Below are 15374 nucleotides of genomic sequence, written 5' to 3' on the forward strand. Positions count from 1 at the left end.
TAATATCTATGATATGTAGAAAGGATTGATTGTTGCTAGATTTCCTTCACCTCCTCTGGATGAAGAGTTACTCAATAGTGATTATTAAGAAAAATGTAGAAAGTAAGCATCTAACTGTGAATTAATCTTTGAATTAGGAACATGGAGCTGTTAATAGTGGAACACTTAATGTCTTACTGGGAAGAGGAGATTGTGTTATTTTAGCAGCACACTTCATCATTCTGTCAGTCTAACAGGTTGTTTTTTTTTTTTTTACCTATTCCTACTTCTCTTCTGTTTCCATTATATTTTACTTTGTTAGGCAGGGTACTCAAAATGAAATGCAGAAAAGGATGTTTCAGTTATACCTACTGGCAAAATTTGAACAATATCTCAGATACCCACTTGCTGAGTATAAATAGAAGAGGACGGCTGTTTTGGTTTCTGTCACAGAAGTATTTTTAGGCTGTTTTGGAATACTTCATTATCTAACAGTCTTTGGCTAAACTGTTTAAAACTTGAACCTTCACTTTTCTTTCTTTTTGTATCTCTAGCTCTAATTTTTGTAGCATTCCAAGGGATTCCAATTGCAAGAGGCAATTTCCATTATGTAGTGATTGAAAGAAAGGGTTTTGCTTCTTTTCTTTGCTGCTGTGAGGAATCGAATAATTTCCACTCCACATATTTCAAAGAATATATTTCAAAATTGGGTTCAAAACCTTAGTGAGAGTCAAAACAGATAATATCTATTTGTTTTAACTTTGCTTCTGCTGTTGCAATAGCCAGGTTCCAGGGCCAGATTTCTCATAGCTTGATATGAAGAGAGGTCACTCACCTACATTTTGTCCACCCTGGTCTCACCGGCATCTATCCTTGAGAACCACAGTGTCTCTGATAGCTCTTTCCCACATCTCCTGTTCACCTCAGCTATTCCAGCTAAAGGTTCACTAGTGTTATGCCATTGTTAGCAATTAGGATTAATAAGAAGGTAAAACAAGGTGCAGTGATCAAATGAGGAGTGTGACCAGACACACATGGTGAAGCACAACTTATTTACAGGTGACCAATCCCTTTCATTGTGCCCTTTTTCTATTTCCTCATGTTGTTCCTCCCCCATGCATTTGGAATGACTCCCTTTTCCTATCTTTGCCCTTCTGCTAAACATCCTGTGAGTCTGGCACATTGCCACAATCCCATCAGCAAGCTCTTTACCATAGGACCTTTCCATTCCTTCCTCCCTTTACCAATTAACAAAGCTCAGGCTGAACCTCCCCAAGCCTTGGAGTGGTTCCTTCAGCAGCCCATTGAGCAGTGACCTCCCAGACCTGGTGTTTGGCATTGTCCCTTGCTCTGCAGGGTTTGTGTACATCAGTGTGGTTTATTACTTTTCCCATCTCATCTGTGTTTATATACTGGACAGCCACTGAGCAGATGCCCTCACAAAACAGGTGCCTCTACATTCCAAGTATCTACATACCCTTCACATCCTGCATTTAATTTCCTTCCACACATTCAGACAATCTGTTGTATTGAATTGGGAAAGCAGGCTATCAAGAATTCATATGCTAAAATCTTACAGTAATCAAGCATACAGATATATATATATGTATATAGATATAGTTTCAGACATATTGTTGATGTCTTGACTTGTTTTTATCCTCACATATGCTTCAGGCTGGTCATGTGTAACTCCTGGTAGATTGAGTGTCTAACAGTCCACTCTTGGGATGAACACCACTGAGTCAAAGATAAACCTTGAAACAGATAAATTAATTTCTCATAGGCTCTTGGCAAGGGGTATAGAAGCTGTCCTTACTAAGAACATAATTGACATCTTCACTGCCTCCAGTAGCAGCCTGAACCCCTTCTTGAATCTAAGTTTTATTTTCATAGTGTGGATGCAAATACATGTTCTCAGATGTAATGTAAAAAAACTTCATATTATGCCAGAGAAGACTGTCATCAAGCTGACATGAGTGCACTTTTGTCAATCTGTGTACTGGAGAGTCTGGCACCTATTCCTGTCCTGTCTGCCTGTGTTTTGGCATCAATGAGCCTGGTCAAGTGCTTGTGGCCAGGAAGTAGACAGTGACGTTAACAGCAAAGAGCCAACTTTAAAGGAAAGTTTGAAAATATCCTGGTTAAAGGAAACACAGTTTCTCAGATGAAAGAAGAAAGATGCATTCTTCCATGGAAATAGTTTTTTTCCCAAAATTTATGTAATCTCTGTTCTTTCAGTTTTCACTTTGATTGGCATAGATTCCTAATCACAGCTCTGTATTTAACAGCTCTCTAACAGTGTCTTCCTAAGACATCTACAAAATATTTTCAGTGAGAAAAAGGAAGGAAAATAACTTTCAGAAATTACTGGCATCCCTGGATTAAGAGAGTTCTGAGAAAGAACACAACACAGATTCACCTAGCCTTGTTAATATTGTTAATCCTTCTCCTCTGCTCCTCTTTTTTATTTTTGAGAAAAGATGGTGTAAAAAGAGAACAATGCATTTGGGACATGGGTAGATGCAACTGGGCATACTCGGTTGCTGGGGAGTTGAAGGTCATTCTTTTGGGATCAGAAATGGCTACCTTAGGGCTGCTCTGTGTGAGAGTAGAGTTGGTCCTCTGTATCTCCTGACAAATTGGTACTCCACTGTTCATCTTTATGGGTTAAGCAGACTCTGACATATTCTATTTTCTTTTCCTCCTAGATGTACCAAGGCAGCAGCCACTGATATGTCAGTAAATATTGTATTAAGAAATGTTTTCTTCATCTTAAGTTAGGAAAGAGACAGAGGTATCAAATTGGGATTTGAGATTTGATGCCCCATTGGTGCAAATTGCTGCTTATCCATCTATCCATCCATCCATCCATCCATCCAGGCATTTTTGGCATAGACATTTGGCAGTAGCACTGCTGAATTCACTGGAGCTGTGACTAACTTAGCTGAGATCTGCCCCAGGAGACTAGGTCAGAATTGTCCTCCTGGCTATGGCTCTTAGCTCCCTAAGGGACTTGAACAAATAATTTCATTTCCTTTGTGTGTTGCCTCTATTTCAATACATTTAAATAGATCCTGCTAACATCCATCCCAATCTCACAATTTGTCAGGCTTACTTAAACTGCTGGAGAGTATAGTTCTAAACATCTATATAGATATTTGATAGAAGCATGAAGATGGGGTGAATAAAGTCCTGTTGTAAAAAAAAAGAAAAAACAGCCAAAGCAAGAGAGGAGTCCAGATAAAGAACAGCATCAGAAACTGGGCTCCTAGTTGTGAACAATCAGCTCCATCTCTCCCTGCATGACACAGTTACTCTGCCAAATACCTGAGCTTGGAAATTCATGAAAAGTTTGTAAAATAAATCTTCTATTTCCTAGGTAAGAATAGGTTCTTTCTTCAGTAAAATTCAAGAAATTTTGTCAAGTTATGTAAAGCGTTATGTAACAACTGTTTCATTTCTGTTGTATTACCCTTTTTTTCTGACAGAAATGCATTTTAGATTAATATTTAATGCCTTTGCTTTTAAGAAGCTATCTTTGAATCACTTTAGTCTGCTGCTGGCTTCAGGTTCCTGGGAGAGGAGGAGCTGCATGAGCTGAACACTAGTGTGCTGTCAGCTACCATAACTGGAAAGGGAAGGTGCAGCTCAGGAATAGTCTCAGTGTTGCAGAACCACACATTTCCCTTTAGAAATGAGCAGAAGATAGTAAAGCCTATCACCTGAGAGCACCCACAGGATAAACTGCTGGGGAGCATGAGATACCACTTGATTATGTGCAAGGGGAAGAGTGGGAAAAACAGCATAGGCACAGAGTCCTTCTGAATGGAGACAGAGCCCTCTGAGTCTTTAGCTGAATTGTAGCACACAAAATCATTTTTCTACAAATTGATACTTTTTCATTCTTACTCCTTTTTTTTTAGCAGCAAAGCAATTAAAATATTCATTCAACATATTGTGGTTTAAAAATATAATTCACAAAGATCAGCAGGCATGTTTTCATTCTGTTGTTCCTGATATTACTCATCACACCAGGCAACTCATATATTTTTTAACTGTATTCTTTCTTCTATCAGATCTTGTTTCTTTTCCAAGGTTGAAGTGTGAAGCTCTGCGGTTGATTCACCTTTTGTAGAACTGATGCATAAATTTTTGTTCCTAGTCTTTTTAGTAAATGTCATCCATTTTGTCATGTAGGTGGCTCTTCATGTAGCATGCTTGGTTTTTAAAAACTGGTTAGTAGGGGAAGCAAATGTATTTTTATATGAAGGTTAAATGGTAATGGGTTGTGAAGCCAAGCAAACAAAACAAAGCAAGCAAGATTCACCCCGCGTCTCTCCCAGATTAACTTGGTCAATTTTTTTCTGACTCAGAAATGAGCTAATTATTTAATTGCAAGTCATCCTGTTCACATGGAAAATATTTGACTAGTGATATAATTTGCAGCACCTTTTCTCTTTGACCTGCTTTTCTCATTTCTAAACTGAAAGAGGTCATGTTTTCTCTAAGCAGCAGAAGCATAAAGTCTCAAAACGATTGGTGAATTTTTCTGCCTGAAATTGATATATTTTACCAATGTCCATTCATATCTCTTCATGCATCATGTAGTGCCAGCTGCTGCAGTCTTTGAGGTGACCTGCATGTTGCTCAGAAAGTTGCACATTAGTACTGATATAATGCCTATTTAAGGAAAAATATCCTAGTTTATCTTTAAACACTATCACTTTGGCATTTAGACCAAAGCTGTGTGGTAGCTGTATAGACATTACTTTTAAGCTTGATCTCCTAATAGATTTTATTGTATTTTAACTGTTTCCTTCTTCCGAGACTTTCCCCAGCAGAGCCCCAAGAACACACGTCCATGCAAACACTGCTTCACAAATATTTCAAATTAATTTTTGTTGTCCTAAATGTAAAATGGCCAGCTGAAATGCCTGGCTTGTTTTGGGCCTTAGCCAACGACACATACGGGGAAATTTCTTGGCCTTTTCAGAGTTGTCTGTGTAATTTGCTTGAAGCTAAAGCATTGTACTCTTCAGCTGTTAGTTACGAACCTGTGCGGTTTCTTAAAATTACATCCAAAAATCATTACTCTTTGAGAAACAAATAGTGCCACAGAACAATAAAGTATTTGTTTGAAATGGTTTCATATTAAATTGTGCTTAGTATTCCTGACCTTCTTGATAATTGGTCTCAAATATTTTTTAGATATGCTTTTTTAAGAATTATTTTTATATGAGATATCACATTAGAAATTTATTTGTAGGCACCTTGGGTACACATAAGACTTCTGTTCCTGCATCACTTAAGGGTCTCCCTCAATATTGTTAGAACAAGCTTACCACAATTTATTTCATATCCTTATCTTTACGTTTCTGGTGGTTCCTCCTTTTCCTTTCATCATTGCTCATCCCAGTTTAATTGATATAATGTCCTTACTAAGACTACAGTAGTTGTTCCCATTCCCAGTAATAAAAAAATGTAAAGGCAGGACGCCTAAAAACTGTATGATGTTAAGTGCTTTATTTTGTTTGCTGTATCCTTGTGATTTTTCCCTAGCTTGTGATGTGTTACACTCTGAAGGAGATGATGTTTCTCTAGCACAGAAGAAACTCTTGCCAAGGCAAACCTTGACGAACTGTGAGAAACACTTGACTAATTTTGGCTGCTTTTACAGAAGTTCTGGTTTGTCAGTGTACAGTTTTGTTGCCACTGAAGGAATAATACTAGCAATCGAGGCAGTGAAATGTAGCAGCTCTGTGGTGTTACCAGCACACCTTTACTGCCCTGCAGCCTGCCTAAAACACAGCTTCATTACATTGGACAGCATTTATTGGTAGTGGTGTTCATTGCCTAACTGTGTGATTATCACTTTGGCCCGTTTCAGATAAGAAGACAAGGCGGAATACAATTACTGGTGGACCTATTGGACCATCGGATGACAGAAGTCCACCGTAGTGCCTGTGGAGCTTTGAGAAACTTGGTATATGGGAAAGCAAACGATGACAACAAAATAGCTCTGAAAAACTGTGGTGGTATCCCAGCATTAGTACGGTTACTCCGCAAGACTACGGATTTGGAAATCAGAGAACTGGTCACAGGTTTGAATTTTTCAATATTTTTTGTTCAAACTCTCTGTCATTCTTGCAAGCACAGTTCTGTGCCACATGCCACTTGCTCCATCAGTAACCATTTCATGGCCATCCTATTTGCCATAACAAAAAGCTTTCAAGCCCTTTGGATTTATGTAAATGTATGAATAGCTTTCAATATCATGCAGTTTACAGATGTAGGTATGGTTTATGCCAGTCGTTGCTGGTTCACTTTGTTCTTGGTTATCTGTGAGTGCTCTTGTGGGAGATGTACTCCACACATGGATATGTTCTGGTGGGAATCCTCTGCTCTCCCTCCTGTCTTGTGTAGGGCTGGCCAGGCAAGAGCCATATTTTACTGAATTGACTTAGAAACTGTTACTCATTTCTTTTATATCCTATGTAGTGATGTTGTGAGAGGGAGGATTCGTTCAGGGATTTTCTGCCTTTCTTGGGGCTCTTACCAGAAAGTGGAAAACTGTTGGAGAGGTGTGCACATCACCTTCTGAAGCCTTTTCTCTGATATTTGGTAGCATGCTATGTGATGTGTTGCACACAGAGCATGCAGGTAGTGGTAGTTTATTTCTTTCCTTGATGTAGGAGGATCTGGTCTTTTAAGATTGTGTGGATTTTTTCCTTTCTGAAATTCAAGGGAGGGGTGGTGGTATTCAGGAATACAGGAGTGCTGTCAAACGGGACTGATATGAAATGTTTGGAGTTTTTTTTTTCACCTTGCCCTTAAGCTAGTGTATCTAATATGCAAAAAGAAGTGAGATAGAGGGTTTTTTTTTTTATTTTTCACTTCGTGATTTCATTCTATTTGGTGAATATTTAAAACTATAAATCAAAAATATATTTATTATCCTGTTTCCAGTTTTCAATTGTATTTTCATTATGACTTTCCTACTAAAATATGTAAGAAAATTTGTCATTTCTGTCACGAATCATCAGAGTACACGTTATCATCTATGTTTGTGCAGAAATTACTTAGCCTTGTACATCAGGCCTCATTTAGGATACAGCTGATAAGATTATCATCCTTTGGTTGGGTCCAGGTTTCTTCCTTGAGGGTGTTTGAATAATCTGCATGGTATTTATTAAATGTAGATTTTTTATATTTAATTTTGTTTCTTAGTTGCAACAGTTATCACCTCCTACTTGTTAGTCAGGATTAATGGGGCAGAGATACAGGTTACATGAGCTCAAATTGTGCCTCCTGTGGAGTGACAGAATTACTGACAGATCTAATAAAGTGTAACCACTTCTTCATATTCAGCATACTTGTTTGTCTCTTGGTTATGTTGTCAGTATCCTGGCTCCAGGGAACATCCTGCCTATTTATTCTGAGTAGTAAGTGACAAACTGCTAATACACCTCAGCAGTCACCGTGGCACTTCCCACGCCATGTGGATGGAACACACAATGTCATTAGGTCATTTAAAAAATATATACTGGGCTACAGTTTACATTGGTTCCATTGCACAGTATGTTGTTAAATATTCCCAAATTCCCACTGAAAGAAAGGATGTTTCTTTTCTAGTATGCCCTCAAAGTGTTATTACCAAGAGGAGTAGGCACTGACCATTAGTGGTGGGCAGTAACCTGCCTTTGTACAGGTAGATGCAGCTCCCAGGGATGGTGAGCATCAGGAGTGCTGGATGTGTACAAAAGGGGAGAAGACCAAGATGGTGACCCTGAGGAATGGAATCAAAGTCAGTAGTATTTCAAGATTTTATTCCTGAGCCTATTTCTCTGTTGGAGTTTTCTGTTTGTTTTTAATAGCCATTACATCCCAGAAGGCCACTGCTTGCCCTGGGACACAGTACCATGTTTTCTGAAAGGCAGATGTTTTGTGCCTCTCAGAATGCAGATCACTGGCCCTGGCTTTCAAAATGCAGATGTGTTTGTGGTAGTGCTCTGCAAAGCCTCCTTCCAAAGCAAGGCTCATAGCTGCAGCTTTCATCTTGCATCTCTTAGGAAACAGGCTAAAGCCGTGCATCTGATTCAGTTCTCCTTTCCTTTTTATTTTGGTAAAATTTTGTAGTGTGACAGCTGAATTCCCTCTTTCTGTCCTTTCTGGGGAATGAAAGGTAGCTCCTGCAGCAGCTCCCTTGGTAATGAAAAGATTTGACTTGGTGGCAGGCTTAAGGAAAAGTAAAAAGTTCCTCATGCTTTCCATCAGCCTTCCTGAGCTGAGGTGGCAGGAAGCTAATTATTTCAGTAGGGGCTCCACAGCCTGGAGGAGATTCAGAGAAAATAATAACAAATGTCTGTTTTGGGAGTAAACATAATACCTTGAGCCTTTCCATCTCATGTTCATTGTGCATCCTGTCTGTATAAAGGCTGCTCTCGTTCGTTACTTTTAGGGAGGACACGAAGTTCATGCCTTAGGAATTCATAGAGGCTCTGACATGGCTGTCCCTAAATAGTCATCCACATTTGTCTGCAGAGCACTTCTCTTTGGTGGAGAAGTATCATTATCTCGGTCCTACAGATGGGGAACTGAGCCTATCAAGTGTAAATGACCTGTCCAGAAATCTGGCAAGATGAAGGTGTGAATCACTCTGAGTAGGCACCCAGCTGCAAGGGAAGAAATATGGCCTGGAGAGGATTTTTAGCAGCTCAATTTGTCTGGCAGTGGTGAAGCATTCATTGCCTGCCCCAAGTACCATGAAGCACTTGCCCAGCAGAGCAAAAGTTCTGATATTAGTTTCTTCCTCAAACATGCACATTCTCTTCCTTCTTGTTGCTCTTCTCTAAGTAGATTATAACTTCAATTTCTGGCAATCTCAAGCCTGGTTTTGGAAGGGTATTTAAACCTGCAGACCAGCTTTCTAGCCCAGTAGCTCCTTGATTGTCAGGATTGCCTTCAGCACCATTTGTGGCTTGTCCTCTTTTCCAGAGATTTCTTTCTGCCATAATCTCTCCAAAACAGAGGTTTTTTACTTTTTCTTTTATCTTGTCTCTCTCCTCCTCCTCAGCAGAGGTCATGGGCTAATACTGGAAAACCTTACCACTGCACAAACTTAACCTTATAGCAAAGTGTTAGAGTTTCAAGGCTGTCTTATGTCAAGGAAATGGTTTCAGTGCAGGCTCCCATGAAGAAGCTCTGAGGGAAGTGTGCTGCTTGGCTGTTATTAAATTAAATTATGTTAATGCCCAGGAAATATTTCCTGAGATATGGAAAGATTATTCATACAGAAACACTTCCACAGTTACAGGTTTTTACTAGAAGAACATGGATAAAATTAGGTATACCCATGAACATTTGTGCAAAAGTGAAATACTCTCATAGAAATAGAGATGTTGGCATTGCCTACAGCATCTGGTAGTTTCCAAAGACACAGAGAGAACCTGAATCACAATGTAAGTGTGTAAATAAAAAGAAATACAGGTTAAGCTGGATGCACCACACTTAATCTAGCCATCTTTTTACCCCAGCACAGTGCTGCCAGTTTCCACAGTAGCACCTGTTAATGGGAAAAAATAAAAGCCTTCTATTTTAAAATAATTAAATGTTAACGCTTTTCTAATAAATATAAATAGAGAGGAACACAGTACAAAATTAGCGCAGATCCTGCAGATGGTAGAAAGAAATGTTTTCACTTGGTAATAATGACAATGAGTAACTGATTTCTAATTCTCTTGCCTTTAACAAGTTAATTATGAACCCTTCCCCAAAATTCTATTTTATAATTTTTTTCTATTTGTTTTACTGTCAGGGAAAAATACATGGAAAAAATCTGACATTTTAGTAAGGATAAGAGAGGAATCCCATGGATGCCTTGTGCAGAAGGTGAGGTCAAGCAGCTGTTGCTAGATCCTTTCCAACTCAGGCTGTTCTATAATTCTGTGATTCAACTTATGCTTGCTCCTTCTTCCATCTGCTTGATTGGTTGACTTGGTTGATCTCTGTCTGAGATGAAATAGTTTAAACTGTTATTCTTCTCAGTTTTGACAAACAAGATCCTTCACAGCTAGAATGACAGCTTCTGCCTATGAACAATGAGGTAGCTGGATTTAAGAAACTCCTTTTAAAGAGGGCCCTTGTATGACTGCATCACCTGTTTAAAATCTGTAAATACCATTTCTGATTGAAAGGTAGAAGTGGATAATCCACTTTTAGAAAGTACATGATGATAAAAAGCTGCAGCTATAAATGTCAGGAGAAACTGGTTTTTTCCTGTGCCAGCAGCCAGTCTCCTGCTTATTTTGGTTGACAATAAAGTGTCAGAGATTTAACTGTTGTCTACTAAAAATATATAAATTATAAAAATTAGCACATTAAAAAACTTATAAAGCAGAAACTGACACTATACATATATACTAAATATAGATAGGTAGATATTGACTCTGTGTACTTCATTCAAATTTTTATTCACTGAATTAAATGGCTTATATTCCATTCCTGCAAAATGTTACAAGATACTGCATACAAAAATATTTCTTTCAAAGAAGCATTAGTTCTCCAAGTGTCCTTAGCCCACAGTCAAGCTGGACAGGGAAAAATTTCATTTACTTCCCAGATTTTGGATTGCAGTATTCATTAGTGCTGTCTTTAATTTCAGCTGTGGCCAATTTGTGTTTTGGCCTGGTTGGTCCCCTGTTTTCACCCCATGTTATGCAATATTATTGCATGGTCCTGTTTCAGTTTTAGTAGCTGCTGTGTGTTTATAAGGAGGGGTTTATAACCTTATGGATAAACTCTCAGTGTCACTGAAAGCAATTGCATGTTGTTCACCTTAGATCTGTCTGGTATGAGTTAAGTACTGCAGGAGAAAGCTCCTTTTGATTGTATGCTGCTTCTTAGCATGTGCATAAATCATTGGCAGATTGGTCAAGTCACTCCAGAAGGCCCCTTTGAGCCCTGTGTCTGCCTTTGCTAACTTGTGTAGTTTTAAGTTAGTGAGCCTGCAGTGATATGTAAAGCATGGTTAAGTGAGTGTTCTATTTAAATGGACCTTTTAGTTCACTTCAGTGGAATATTTAATTGGATTTTATTTTTTTAAAGTAATTCTAGCCAATTATTTAGAATCTTTAACTCCCTAGTACAGTGGCTGTTCTGTTGTGGGTTCCCAAAGTCATAATCACATGTCTGCAATTGTTTTCTATTTGTAATGTTATTTTCTAATTGGACTTTGTAAGGTATCACACTTGTGATTTTTTTGTATAGTAAATCTTATTTGAGAATATTATGGCAAAGGGTTGACTGTTTAGTACTTAGGATCTTGAAGCAGTTTAATTTAATAATTTAATAGTTTTCTGCAAATGTGCCCTTGACATACCTGAGTTACTGGAGTGTGTAAACACAGATGTGAAATTTTATTGTGATATAAACATTCATTTGGAGCTGGCACCTATTTGTAATCTTATTGCTCTCTGGAAATTTGATTTGAAAATGAATAAAGGCTCTTTTATCCCATTCTGAGATGACTTTCCCACAGCCTTAAGTAAAAAAAAAAACCAACCAAAAACACCAAACTCTTCCGTGAGTTCTGTATTCTTACAGTATTTCACCTTGATGTAATTCCTTAAATCTCTATTATATCCCTTTTCCTTCGCAGGTTTATATTAGGTGTTGCTCCAGTATTGCTCGTATAAAGTATCCCATTTCTTAGCTGTATTCAGGTTTTGAAATGGAGCATTGCAAGTGTAAGGAAGCCTGACCAGACAAAGCTAATTAATTAGCAGCTTTTGATATGTAATGTAAAAAGATAAGTAGGAAGATAAATGTACAAAGTGGCTTGCTTTTGTAACCAAAGAGACGATTTCAGCATTCCACAAACTGAAAAGCAGATTATAAAGATACATGATTTAGGTTCAGATACATAGCCTGCCTATCAGAAGCTTTTCAAACAAGATGACATGGAAAGCCATATATGTGTGTTTAAATTGTCATGCTGTAAGACTGCTGCAACAAGGTTGACATAGCTCTGGTCCAATATATGCTTAGCTAAGAGAATAAGACTGCCAAATATCCTTTGGGGCCCATAATGCATGTGGCAAAACAAAATGTAGATGTGGGACAAATGCAGAAAGTACACAAGTGCCTCTTAAGGTGCAGCTCCTCCACCTCCAGTATCTGTGTCCTGTCAAGTCAGAGAAATTAGAAAGGTTAAGCATGGAGTTAGATAACTGCTAGCACAGAACACTGCTTTTAGAAGTGATGATTTAGATTTTGGCAGGAAAATATGTTCATTCATTTCTTACTTAGTGTCTGCTCTGAACATAAGCGAATTCTCTATGGTAACTTCAAACAAGTGTTTTGAGGAACTCTGCCAAGCAAAGGCAGGTGCCTTACAGACTTGAATTATTTTTCCACCAACAGATTTAGGATAAGATTAACAAATTACAAATCTACTTGCCTGGGCACTAAAGTTTGCTTGTATGTTTTAAATGATTTCTATTTAAAATTGAGATTTAAAGGGCATTAGCTCTAATAAACCTTTCCTACTCCTTCGTTAAATGGATGTAATTGCAAGTACAATATCCTACCACAATCAATTTTAAAAGTTGATTAAAGCTTATGAAGTAATTTACTTCTAATTAGGTGTTTTAAATAAAAGTTGTTTTCAACATTAACAAGATTATTTGTGTAATGAAAATTCCTATCTATTTACTCTGGATCGAAGCCAGTGGCTGAATAAAGAATTACTTTAGTTTCTTCAGTATTTCTTTCAAGTATAAGAGCTCTTTCAGTTCCCTGAGGTTACATAGTAATTTGACTCCTTCCTTTAGCTTGAGACATTTTTAAGCAAACCTCCTCACTTCAACCTCCACCCTGAGTTCTGTGAACCATTGAGAATTAAAAAAAAAAAAGCCAGACTCTGTCAAATTCCCCGCAAGTCTCAGCTTGCCTTTAAAGGCTGTGTTTCATCTCACAGCCAAAACTTTGCACCGGTTAGTTTGTCACTTTATACTGTTACATCTAAAATCTTTTGGGGGGACAAAAGGAAACCAAGGGTTTATTTAACTCAGAAAGACTACTTGTTACTGCTACCTTGATAAAATTTTGCTTAATCCAGGCCATTATCAAAGCTAAGCAAAAGCCAAATAAATGAAGGCATGTGGTCTGCAGGAGCAGCTGCTCAGGTGAAGGTCCAAGTGCCCCAACACAACTTCAAACAACTCCACCAAGGTAGTGCAAGCCCTGTGGCAGGGTTAGTGGGCTGCATGGCAACTCTGTTTTTCCACCCCAGACATCAGTTACTTTAAGGTTTTACAGACAGTCTCCAAAAACCAATATTGCATCATCATCATCATTATTTTCGTAAAATACTTGAATTTTGTATTATGTACTATTTGTACTTCTCCAGACTAATAGGCTGACGTTTCATAGTCAGTGCATGTGCTACAGCTAGGCACAGCTGTGTGTTGTACTTTACAGTATAATTCTACAGTGTGGCAGAGTTTAAATTTAGATTTAGATTTTAACATCACCTACAGAAAATACTGTCATTACTTCTGGAAATGTGGAAGTGATTTTCAAACAAATTCAGAGCAGGAATTAATTGGAATTTTATGAAGTTTTCATATGAACCCAGTGTGGCACCACTCACCAAAATACCAAATCTCTGTAGTCATTTTCCTTACAAAACAGGAAGGTAAAAGGTTCTACAGCTTACACTCATATGATGTTGGGATACTGATTTCCAGCCTATAGGCTGTGACATCTTAAAGAAATTCCAGAGTCATTCAAAACACATCCTATTTATAGTTCATATGTACCAGGAAATCTAGAAGTAATTTAATAAAAATTGTGTAATTTTTCTTCAGAAATGATGCTGGCTTATCAAATAACACTTGGGCAAACAATGTTGACAGTTCAACTGGATCATTTTACACCATATCTATTACAATTTTACTGTCTAATTATAAAACAATCTTTGCCCCCTTTCTCAATATGCTGTCACTATTTTGGCTCTGAAAATGGGAAAACCCACTGATAGAATCTGTTGTCTTCACGAAGATTTATTCTCAACTTTTTCTGAATCATCAGATTAACTTCTTCACCCCCTGCTGCTCCCAGTTAAATCAGGAGATGTGTTAAAATAGCTACTTTCTCAAATCTTACACCCTGCTTTCCTAGCAACAGGCTGGGGTACTGATTTATCGTGTAAGGTGTTAAATCCAAAGGATTTTTAGAGGTGGAAGGGAATGTACTGTTCCACAGCAATAGCAAACCTTCCCCAGGCTGGCAGTGCCTGTTTCCCTGGAGGTGAATGTGGCAGAGCAGAAGAAGGCACTGGTGCTGAGGTCTCTGCTGGAACAGTGCAATGCTCCTGCCCGGGGAGTCCCTCTCCTCTCTCTTAGGGCTCTGCTTGGGCTGGTTTAATCTGTTTTCTCATCACAGCCTGCTTCCTTCTCCCTATTTCCCAGGCAAATTCACACCCATGTGTCCTGCATTTACCACCCTCAGTAGCAACACAAAACCCAAGGTGGTCCCTTTTTGCTCTCCTTTTCTCTCTAAGTGGGAATAACTGTTTTTCTCTTGTACAGTGAGATGCATCTTCTATAGAAAATTCATTCAAGTTTTGCCCATGTTTTAGTTCATGGAGCAGTGAAACTGATTTCATAATTTGCTTGTTAATGTATTACATAAATAATTTTCTTTTTTTATTTTTTTTACTTCAGTCAAATTTTAAGTTTAAGAGGAAATATCAAACAGGGTAATCTGGATTGATAAATAGAGGACATCTGTTGCAGCATATGGCTTGACATGAGAGCTGCATTGAACTTTTTCAGCAAGTAGTAATTCTTTGGAAAAAGTCAGCTGGACTTGCAGTTTTGATGGGCCTACCCGAAGATGGATTATTGAAGTTGCAGTTTAAAACCACTCTGTATTTTGAAATGTTTGAGATTTGCCACACCAAGTACTTAAATTTTATTTTGAAAATGTTTTTTTGTTTAGAAAAAGATTGGAATATTTCACTTTTCATTTACAAAATGAAAGTTTGAGGTTATGGTGAAACATGTTCATTCTGTGGTCAAATTACTGTTTTCACTATGCCCAGTAATTTAATTATTTTTATTTATTTTTAAAATTTTATTTGTTGTTTTTAAGTTCAAAGGCCAACTTCCCTTCTTCCCTCCCAAATGTTATTTACATTTAATGTTATTTACAGTGCTCTCTTTTTCTTAGGAACAATTTGGTTAGTAAATGTTTCCTTCTTTATTGTTTTCTAGCAGCTGTACACCAAGGCTTTCATTTTGCACATAGATGCAATTTTATAGATAGGACTAACTTTCTAACTGGTTCTTTTTAGAATGGAGTTTTGTATTTAGAGCTGTAACTTAATGTTC

At 37.9% G+C, this 15374-nt stretch overlaps 1 protein-coding gene across 4 annotated transcripts in view; it reads left to right on the forward strand.

Moving 5' to 3' along the window:
- CTNND2 (catenin delta 2) overlaps positions 1-15374 on the forward strand; it is a 640896-nt gene that overhangs the window by 492267 nt on the left and 133255 nt on the right. For all 4 annotated transcript variants that reach the window (XM_063162733.1, XM_063162752.1, XM_063162763.1 and 1 more), the window contains exon 11: positions 5867-6080. In XM_063162733.1, coding sequence (XP_063018803.1) covers positions 5867-6080 — 214 coding nt within the window. The remainder of the gene's footprint in view (positions 1-5866; positions 6081-15374) is intronic.

Source organism: Melospiza melodia, chromosome 1 (assembly GCF_035770615.1).
Source record: "Melospiza melodia melodia isolate bMelMel2 chromosome 1, bMelMel2.pri, whole genome shotgun sequence".
Taxonomy (NCBI): domain Eukaryota; kingdom Metazoa; phylum Chordata; class Aves; order Passeriformes; family Passerellidae; genus Melospiza; species Melospiza melodia.